The sequence below is a fragment of the Lactuca saligna genome, chromosome 4 (assembly GCF_052625555.1).
Source record: "Lactuca saligna cultivar CGN05327 chromosome 4, ASM5262555v1, whole genome shotgun sequence".
Lineage (NCBI taxonomy): Eukaryota > Viridiplantae > Streptophyta > Magnoliopsida > Asterales > Asteraceae > Lactuca > Lactuca saligna.
In genome coordinates this window covers 53,186,949-53,198,430 of record NC_136420.1, presented here as the reverse complement: position 1 = coordinate 53,198,430, position 11,482 = coordinate 53,186,949, and the positions used below count along the sequence as shown (strand labels likewise).

General features: G+C 32.8%; 1 protein-coding gene across 1 annotated transcript; it reads right to left on the bottom strand.

Moving 5' to 3' along the window:
- Positions 1-275: 275 nt before the first annotated feature.
- On the bottom strand, positions 276-10,323 carry LOC145041860 (serine/threonine-protein kinase BSK2-like). The gene is made up of 10 exons (XM_078990070.1): positions 10,043-10,323; positions 9,534-9,769; positions 8,675-8,810; positions 8,438-8,571; positions 1,926-2,031; positions 1,720-1,805; positions 1,428-1,616; positions 1,018-1,176; positions 821-934; positions 276-733 (listed from the first exon to the last, which is right to left on the bottom strand). The coding sequence occupies exons 1-10, from the start codon at positions 10,113-10,115 to the stop codon at positions 482-484; spliced, it is 1,485 nt and encodes a 494-aa protein (XP_078846196.1). The 5' UTR covers positions 10,116-10,323; the 3' UTR covers positions 276-481.
- Between the last annotated feature and the right edge of the window lie 1,159 nt (positions 10,324-11,482).

The window sequence follows — 11,482 nt, the reverse complement described above, 5'->3', positions numbered from 1 at the left end:
TGCATAAAGAACCATTTAGGTTCAAAGTTTAAAGTTTAAGGTCTAGATAACCTTTTTGTTAGGACATGACAAGATGTAACAATGAGGGAAAACAAATCACTCTCAAATCTCGTTTGTACAAAAGACATAAATACCCTCCATCCCATTTACAAAAAAAAAAAAAAAAAAAAAAAAAAAAAAAAAAAGCCATAGAAAATTTGTTTGTTCCAACATTGTCCCATGTAACAAACACAACCTTTAAGAACTTCCAAGATAAGGCTATAGCAAATGGCATGTAAATAACAATAACTCAAATACTAATTTTCAGGCATTTTAAAAGTGATTTATACAAACTAAAATAATAATAATAAAATAAAATAAAAAAAACTGTAGTCTATGACAGACATACAAGTGGGTAGTAATTTCAAATACACAACACCTGATACCTCATCACACGACCCATGGCCATCACAGCATTTGGAGAATCTGAAACTTCGGAATCTTAATTCCGCCAGCTGTTTTGTCTCTTTGCCTCAAAGGACGACCCGTCATTCAGCATATCCTGAGCATCTGTTTCCATTCCGAGCTTCGAGAGAGCCAATGCCTGCATGTAAAAGGCAGTTGGCCATTCCGGCAAACATACCTGAGCTTGCATTGCATCCCTCAATGCCAATTCCGGTTGTCCAATCATCAAATAAGACAAAGCCCGCCTCACAAATATTGTCCCCGAAGGCACCGACATCATCGTAACCAACTGCATTTTAAAAATTATATAAATCCGTTTATATAAAAAACATGAATGCGCATTTAAGGTTCAATTTATATAAAGAAAACAGAATACCTTTGAATAGTATTCAACCGCACCGTTGAAGTCTTTGTCCCTAAATGCGATATCTCCAAACTTTTTTGTGTTTAGCATGTCTTGCACTTGTTGTGTCCATTCTTGAAATGATAGCTTAAATTCATAAAGATGATGATAAGTACACTTGTGAAAATAGTTATGTGATAGATTATAGGGGGAAATTAGTTTATGAAAACCTCGTTTTCTGCACCCTCTTCGTCTCTATATCCGGTTTTTAAGAGAATGTCGTGTACTGCAGTAAGATCCATACGTGCACATGCCTTCCCGAGAGGAGAAAGTAAAGTTGGAACAATTACAGGTGTTTTTGTCAGACCCATTAAGACATGTGATGCAACCTACACAAACCCAAAAAGACAATTTGAGGGTTTCCCATTAAGTTATGTATGGGTAAAAAGTGGCTGAAAGGGTAATGATTAAGTCAAAAAGAAATAGCCATGTATAGCTATCCAGATTAAGTGCTTATTGCTTAAACTACAACAAGACTGATGACAATGGGAATATCGGACAAAAATTGCAATTCGTTTGACCTAGTGAAAAAGGGGGGACTGTAAAAAGACAAAAATGCCCTTCTTCTAATGGACATCACCTCTTTCTGTTTTTGAAGGGGTGCGACAGCTGTAAGAAGGAATTTGACATCAGGGCGATCTCTACCCTCGTATTGAAGACACTTTGAAGCAAGTTCCACCATCACGGTTGCATCTTCATCCGCGTATTGTCCCTCCAAAGATGAATCCATCAGCAATAAAACGTTTTTCCCACGTATTAAATCCAACGCCTGTAGAAAATCATTAAGACAACAAAATGTTTTGTTTTTTTAACTTTCATAACAAGAGAATTAGAAATTTTGAGGAAAGAGACATGTAGAAGTATGTTATTACATGGCTTGGAGGAATGTGTTTCCCGCTCAATAGGTCCAGGAGGACTGTTCCGTAACTGTAAATCACGCTCTCTGGAATTACCCTGCCTGCAATAGAATAGGTAGAATATAACCCTTAACATAATATTGAAACCAAACTACCATGTTGGAATGGAATGAGGAGTTATGATGGAAAGCAGATTCCATTCCGGTCTTTGTAAGGTGTACCTGTGCGCAAAAACTCGGGAGGAGTGTAAGCAAGATTAGTGCTATAGCTCTTCCCATCTCGACTGTTCTTCATTAAACCAAAACTAGATAAGCGGGGGTCACCATCCTGATGCACAAAAGCAACTCAAATTTTAATGAGGTCAACAACTTTAGTTTCAATTAACATATTGATACTTCGCTTAATGTTATAAAAAAGGGAGAATTTCATATATATCCTTGCAAACTTTAAATATTACGTTAATATCCTTATAAAATTTAATATTACATATACGTCCCCTTAAAACTATAGAATTCACGTCTATATCCAAATTCATTTATTAATTAGGATTAAACCTATTTAATATTTAAAAACTTATCTAAAACTCAATATCTCATATAATATTACTAAAATATCCCTCCAAATTAAATATTAGAATGAAAACCAATTTATTAACGATTAAACGAATTAAATTAGGATTATCTTCCGTATCGTTTCTTCTTCTTTTAGGTTCCTAAATTTAAAGTATAATAATACAAGACAAGCTTGTATGGACACATATAGAACATATGGGTTCGAATGATTGTGAAAATATGAAGTATATTACTATATTATGTAGCAGTTTTACCTTTAACACATCCATTTCCATTCTAGTTTTTGGAAAACTCATTTTGGAATTTGAGCCAATTGTTGAAGAACACATAATTATCGATTTGAAGCACAAAACTTTAGATGTATGTAAAAAATTAAAGAATCCATACAGCAAAATTAATCGATCCATACAATCTTTTTGGAAAACTCATTTCTAATCAAGTGATCTATCATATTCTCTATTGTTTCCTATTCTATTTATCTCAACCAAAGCTTTTCATTTATTATCATATTTAGAATTCCAAAACCTAAACCTAAAAGGAGAAAAGCAACGCATAAGATTCTAATTAAATTGGTTCAACGTTAAATTTTATTTAGAAATGACAGTTTAGTATTATCATATAATATTTTCTATTTTAGATCAATTTTTAAGTATTAAATTTGTTTAATCATAATTAAAATATAAATTTGGATATAAACGTGAATTCTATAGTTTTAGAGGACATATATGTAATATCAAATTTTATAAGGATACTTACGTAATATTTAAAGTTTGTAAGGATATATATGAAATTTTCCCTATAAAAAATGGGAGTATATACTAATATTTTGTATGTATATCACCCTCCTTAGGGTTGGGTATGTTTAATGTTTATGCTCCAGGAGCTTTATATATATATATATATATATATATATATATATATAACCAATACCAATATCATATAAGGCAAATAGCATACAAAAGGTATGGACTTTCATTTTGTTACAATTTGGTGGAACATACTGTCAAAATCAACATTTTTGGGGTCTACACTTTCAAAAACACACAATTTAGTACTGAACTACTGAATTGTAGGTTTTTTAAGGTATAGACTTGATAACATTGATCTTAACAAACTTTAAGCATAATAACCAATTTTAACTAAATTAAGTTATTACTTATTATTATTACAAAATATGATAAACTTTGTTAAGAATTGACTGAAGGACTTATGATGAAATATTGTAGTAAAAGTCAGTAATCTTTTAAGAAAGCAATTTGATAGACAATACTATCCAAGTGATTAATCTTAGGGCATCACAAATCCCACTCCAAATCCTATTTCCCAATTCCTACTCCAGGTCTAAGTCTAACTCCATTCCTCTCCAAGCCCATGCCATTTTCCACTCAATTTTGGTGTAAATGAGTTGTATGGAGTAATACTATTCATTTGAACCACTGAAATGGTCGTTTGGTTATCATTTTAAGTTTATACAATTATATTTTATTTTAAACTAGTTATATTGATTGTAATAATTAATATGTATAATATCATGTTATATATTAAATTATATTAATTAATCATAAAAATAAAGTTCAATCTTTTTGTACAGATGTACTGAATTCAAAAGGGCAGAACTAGCTATAGGGGCCAGGGGTAGCCTGTCAGATTTGTTCAAGAACAAGACTTTATTTGGATGTTGTAGATTTTTATATAAAATGCTACACCTAGATGAGTAGTTGAGGAATTTGAAGAAATTGACATCCATCAGATTTTGGAGAAATTTGTGAAGATGGCATCCATTTGTGGCTTAAATCAGTCTAACGGTATGAATTGCTTTCTTTTATTATCTTATGTCTCGATAATCTTCATACTATGTTTAATTCATTTGAATAAGCTTGCTTCTTCTCAAAAAAATACAAAACTTTATATGTATATCAAGTGTTTGATGAAATGTCTGAAAGAGCATATTGGTGTTGGAATAATATTTGTGAGGAGATTAACAAACGATATCAAGAATCCAATCATATTGTTACTGGTTTATCTTCATATGTTGTTACTCAGTTTGTGGTTCCAGTTTCATGATGCTATTTTTGGAATGTACCTCTTACCTTCAGTTAAAGGCAGACCTATAAACCCATGGATGCAAAGGGGATAGTTTCAGAAAATAGGCCAAAAGAAGTGGAATTACTGGTGCAATAGCCAAAAAGTAAGCTACAAGAAGTTGAAGCTTTAAGGATCAAATGAGATAGCTAGGAAGAATGGGAATAGCGGTGCAGTTTTAAAAGAAACAAAGGGGTAAGAAAAGCATTCATGAAACATTAATAATGAAAATGAAAACCATTGTAAAGTCAAAAAGGATGCTCTGAAATTAAGTAACAACTCATTAGAGACTGTTATGTCATTTGACTCTTCAAGCTTCAACTTCTTGTTACTTAATTTCAGAACATCCTTTTTGACTTCACAATGGTTTTCATTTCATTACTAATGTTTTTCTCTTTCAACTTCATTTTGATCCTGAATGCTTTTCTTGAAACCGCTTTGTTTCCTTTAAAACTACACCACTATTCTCATTCTTCCTGACTATCTCATTTGACCCTTCAAGCTTAACTTTTTGTAACTTACTTTTTGGCTTATTTTCTGAACCTATCTCCTTTGCATATCTCTTTTGCATATTGGGTCTACCTTTATTTGAAGATAAGAGGTACATTCCAAAAAGTAGCATCTAGAACCACAAACTGAGTAACAACATATAAAGATAAACTGGTAACAATATGATCGGATTCTTGATGTCGTTCATTAATCTCCTCACAAACATTATTCCAACACCAATATGCACCTTCAGACATTTCATCAAACAATTGATATACATATAAAGTTTCACATTTTTTTGAGAAAAAGCAAGCTTATTCAAATGAAATTAAACAGGGTATGGAGATTACAGAAACACAAGATAATAAAAGAAAACAATTCGTACCGTTAGACTGATTTAAACCGCAGATGGATGCCAGCTTCACCAATTTCCAAAATCTGATGGATGCCAATTTCTCCAAATTCCTCAACTACTTATCTAGGTGTAGCACCATATATAGAAATCGTCAGCATCTAAATAGAGTCTTGTTCCTGAACAAATCCAAGGGGTAGCACAGCTGGCTCCAAGCTAGCTCCGCCCCTGGATAAAGTCTAGTTGTGGTCAAAAGGGAAATAAAAAAAAGTTAAGGGTTTCATTTGCAAAATATAAAGAAGAAAACATCTCTCTTTACCTCCTTTCACTTTAACACAAACAATTAGAGAGAACCAGAGAGGAAGAGAATGACAATTTTGTGATAAGAGAAGAGCTAGAAGTGAAACTAAGGTGTAACCGGATAAAAGCTAGAATCACTTCATTGGAAAATTAGAAGGTATAGTTCTTCCTTATTGTTCTCCTTAAATTGACCTAGGGTTTGGGGATTGTCCCCAAATCCGAAATTATTGCTAATAGGAGATTATAAATGGGTTTTTAGCTTTATTTCCGCAATCTATTCATCACCCTACGCTCAAACTACTCACATATTGCTTGATTCGGATTTGGGAGCTTGAGTGCCATTTTGAACTTTCAAACCCTAACTATGGTGAATTCAAATTTTGACTCCATTATAATCGATGTCCTAACCTTGTTTAGGTTTTCTAGCCATTTTTGGTGAGTTAGGATTATCAAAATGACTTGGGTTTGGGGGTAGTTACGTATGCATTGCATACTTCCTATTGTTGATGAATTTTTATGAATTGTTATTTTTGAGATATTCCTTTGAAATATTGCCCTTCATATATTTGATCCTACTGATCATTAATGATTTAGAAAACTATTTTGTGGGGTTTACCTTTAGGATTGGATGATCGCACTCATCCTTTACCATTGAATAGTTAACATCAGTATCCTCACTAGACTTTCCAAGCCTAACACATATATTTTGACACGTACTTGCAACTTAGTTAGCTAAGAGTGGAAGGTTGAGGATAGAATCATAAAAGGGCTTGGACTTTTAGAAGACATCATTGATGTTATGTCTATACTTAACTACTGATTTTGAAATTAATTGTTACTTCTTTGCATTTTAAACAAATTTGTATTTAAACTTTAGGACCAAATTTACACACTTTCAAGATGGTTAAACTTCATTAAACTCTTGAAGTTGAATATTATAAACTATTTTCAAATAGCTCATACGAGAGATGCTTCATTCTACTCTTTACTTCCACTATTAGACTGCACGGTGTCATGATGAAATCATAGTCGGTATACCGACGAGGCATTTATTGTCAGCGGCAAACACCGTCCCCGATGGGTTTTTCACTAGCGGCATGCCAATAGCAACCTTCTGCCGTTAAAAAGACGGTGGTGGTGGACTGGTGTTTGTTTCTAGCCGTTGGAGTTAAATGCCATTTAATGTTTTTTTAATTTACTACCACTATATATATATATATATATATATATATATATATATATATATATATATATATATATATATATAATTCACCTAAACAATACACATCTTAATATACATTTTCTTCCAAACTTTTTTACAACCACTCTCAAAAAATGGCAAATCCATTAGTAAATTGTAAGCAATTGCTAACCGTTAATCAGGTTGTTGTAGGGTTGTGCAATCATTGGCATAATATGATACATGTATCATTTTACATAATATGATTTTAGAAGACGATGGTAGATCGATTTTGTCAGAATCGAGAAATGGTTCCCTATGGCGTGTAAGAAGAAGGGCGATACGTAACAGTCAAACATCACGAGCTTTTAGCAATTTGGCGGAACATATATATATCGAATTAATCAAATTGATTTTAATGAGCCACTCGACAATGATATCGACGAATATTGAGACCGAAAGCTTTTATGTTATTTGGATTATCATTTCTACGTTATAGTTATTTTAAATTTTGTTTTATGTTTCTTAAATTAAATGTGATATTTTTAATTTTAATGAAATATCATTTTATTTTAATTAATATTTATGTTTTTTGTTTTAATAGTAAATTTTACATTTTTTTAAAAATAAAAGAAAGTAGGTTACATCACTATAGCCCATTCATAGGCGAATTATGGCAAAAATGGCAAATGCTTATGTGACGACTATGTGGCACACTTTTTTGGAAGGCAAAAACATCACCACACCTTTTAGCCTTAGTAATAGCAAGACAAATATCACACAAGTCATATTTTCAACATTTTATTAAAAAAAAAGGCATTGATTTCTTTACTTTTTCAGCAAAACCAATTATGTTTCAAAAAGTTACAGTTTGGACTATTATAAAATGAAATAACAAGAAATAACCTTAGGTATGAAACTAAATGTATAAAAAGAAATGCACTTTTCTTTGCATTCAAACTAATTTGGTTTGATTATCAACTAAATATGATTGTTTATACTATACATAGGCTAAAATAATGGCATATGCTCAAGAGAAGAAGAGAAGATTATTGACATTGACTCCTATTAAAAAAAAGCCTCCATAGTAAGAAATGGAGCCTCAAGAACGACTAAATTGCAAAAAAATTAAAATGGCAACGGCTAAACTGCAAAATTTTCAAAATATCAATGGCTTTAACGAAAAAATAAATAAAGTATGGTTATTTGAGTAAAAGGTTGAAAGTATAATGGCTTTTGTGATATTAACCCTAATAACAAATACAATAATAGTAATGATGATAATTAATCAATTAGGTGCTAAAATACATGTGCAATTCTACATCCAACTAATCAATTAGGTGCTAAAATACATGTTTATGAAACTACTTATACCAAAAAAGTTGTTGAAGTTATGTTCCTAATAATGGAAATTGAATGAAAGTATGTACCTTTTGCAATCAATTTGCTCAGTCATATACTCAATCATAGTCTTGCAAAACAGTTAATCAAGAAATTCACATACAGAGCATACTCAAACTAGGTATTGGGTGAAGCCTAACATTGACTACATTTACACTAATATTTAGACCCAAAGAGATGCTTACCTAACTCACTTAGCTCATCATATAAGGAAACAAACGGATACTTCATTAATGAGAAAAACATAAATAAACATAATATGAACACTAACATCATTAAAACCCTACTCATTTATTGTTACCTTAACTTTATATAAATTTAGATGAGATTTAAAGTTGTGATTAATTAAACATGTACCTCATCGAAAAGCACCCGATAAGCATTCAGATCATGATAAATTTTCCGATTTTCTGCATTGCAATGTTCAAGTGCTTGTGCAATATGGTAGGCAACTCTAACACGCATTTCCCATGGCAAAGGCTGCTTATCCCCTATATAACAACAACAACAATAAATGGTTAAACAATTTTTACATCTTCATGAGCCTAAATAGTTTGTTAGCATAGAAAATCAAGGATGACTTGGAATTCATACAGTGAAATAGATGTTTTGAGAGAGTATCATTAGGCATGTATTCAGCCACTAAAAGACGCTCATCGCCCTCAGCACAACACCCAATTAGATTCACCAATCTATTATGCCTAACCTTGCCAACTCCAGCAGCTTCTGCCTATAAAAAAATGTCCATTGAGAATACCATAAGGGGTAAAATTGGAAATTTACATTTCCCCCCAAAAGAGAAATAGGAGTGTGAAAACCATTTTCAATTTTTTTGTCAACTAACAAGCTTCAGAGTGACTTCGTTGAAAGATCGGAGAGGGGTATTTCAGTCAAAATAATCTTTCAGAAGTTTAGATATTTCAAACTAGTAAGTCTTAAAGCACTTTTCCCATAAAGATCCAAAACATCACAAGAAACTCTTTGCTAAAAACAACAATCATAACTTCAGGATTAATGTTTGATAAAGCTACATTTTTTAGTCAAAGTCATAAGCAAAATGCAGGTTTTAGGGAACAAAATGAAAATTAAGAAAGAAAAAAAAAAGGTTTCATTTAGTTTACTTTTAGATGTTAGTTAGAAAGGGGTGCCCTTACCAAAAGGTACCAAATTCCTTTAAGTAGCCTCTTTTTAAGTAAATCTAACTTGATGACTTTTTCTCTCAACCAGAAAAGCAACAGAAAATAAATCATCATATCACATTATCACTTTCCTAAAAAGCTTTTACTTTAAATTCGTAACAATAGGTCACGTACAAGGGTTTATTGCACGTCAACCACTATGATAGGTACCACATTCTTATACAAATTCAAGGAAAAAGCACCAAAATTTGAAAATCAAACCAAAAAAACAAGCCCCAAAAACATAGATGCAGGTGCGTGTGGAAGATACATACCACAAATTGTTGGGGGTCTGGCCAAGAGAGCTTGGAGAAGCGCTTAATGGCAACGACTTTATTGCTACGAAGCTTTCCTCTATAAACCACATTGGGAGCCTTCTCACCACTTTCGGAAACTATAAGCTCACTACTGAACCCATTTGTAGCAGCTCGAAGCTCCGTAAGTTCGAACTCCTTGAATGCAGGAACGACTTGCTCTTGATCCTGTTGACCTAATCCTTGCTCCCCATCACCTTTTGTTTCATCAATTCGTAATATCAAACCAATCAACAACAAATTATCAAAATCGAAATACAGAATCGTACTCCAATGCCAAAAAGTCGAGTTACACTGAACTGTCAACTTCGAAGAATTGGGTATTTCATTAAAAGTACAACAAACAGAATAATGGTGGTGTACTTAAATTAAAAAGAAATATTTTGCATTGAGAAACACAAAGTTCGACATGACAAGCTAAAAGGAAAGCGGTTTTTGTGAAGCAAGAGGAGTGTAAGGTGATGAGGTACCTGGATCTGGTTTGGATTCAGGAACTTGGTCAGGAGATTGAACATTGGCAGTTTTGGACTGAAAACAGCCCATTTCTGATGATTTCTTCACATAAATTTCAAAGGAAACACTATGTGTTGGTTGTAATGCATGAAAACCCTAGAGATGAAGAAGTATGGGGAGTTTTGGGGGTTGATGGAGCGTGTGATGAAGCTTATTTTAGTGAGGGAGGAAATACAGGTGGAGAGAGAGTGGTTATGATTGGGGGGAAGAGGAAGAGAAGGGAGGGGACTGGAGAAGTCACATGATAAGTCGATGATATGAGCACGTGAAGAGCACAGGGTCAACTTTTTGTTGACTCACACTCCACTTAACGTGTTGATTTTCTTGAGAGTAAATTACATGTTTTGTCGTGTGGTTTCTGAACTGAAAATATGGTCTTTACTCTTTAATGCCTAAAACCTTCTTATGCTACTTGAACCTTGCCTCATAAATTTATCTCCTTAAGAATTTGGCCTTCAATCCTCATTATTGTCACTTTGCCAAATAAGGCATCCTACTTTCATAAGTTCATTCTCAATTTTGTTTCATGTTGTATCATCAATTTACATCCCTAAGTTCAATTTGCATTATTGTTCAAGGTTATTTCTTATCATCATTATAATCATCATCATTCCAAATTACCATGATCTTTTTGGAAGTTTAACTTTCATTTACATATTCCTCTTATTTTCCATCTTTTCATGTCCATGTTACCCAATTATGACCATATATTTTCTAGTAGTCATTATCATTATTACCCCATTTGTATTGATCTAGCTTTGTATTTATTAGTCATTATCATTATTACCCCATTTGTATTGATCTAGCTTTGTATTTATTAGTCATTATCATTAAACCCTACCCCCCCCCCCCTCTCCCCTTTGGGATTGGAACCTGTCTCCTTGGAACTACACACCTTATTCGTATATGAGCCTTGTTGGTTACGTAATCTTCTACTTGAAATTCATTGTCTGCTCACCACAGCCACCATAGTCTATTGCGACAATGCTAGTGTCATTTTTTTTGGACAAACTCATTCAAGATCAACATACAAAACACGTAGAAATGGATATCCACTTCGTCAGAGAAAAAGTTGTCCGCAGTGATGTTCGAGTACTTCATGTGCCTTATCGGTACCAAATTGTAGATATATTCGCCAAATGATTACCTCGCCTTCTGTTTGATAATTTTCAAGAGAGTCTTAGCATTCAAGGACCTCCCACTACAACTTTGGGAGACCATTAGTCATTATCATTATTATCCTATTTATATTTATATAGCTAGTTGTTATTATCTTGCACCCTACGTTAGGGTCATCAATTGTATAAAGACATTAATGAGAGGGGCAACAAAGCCATTATTTGTACTTTCATTTTTCTCTCATCTATAAAGTGTTCTTCATATTTATAGATAAGAGA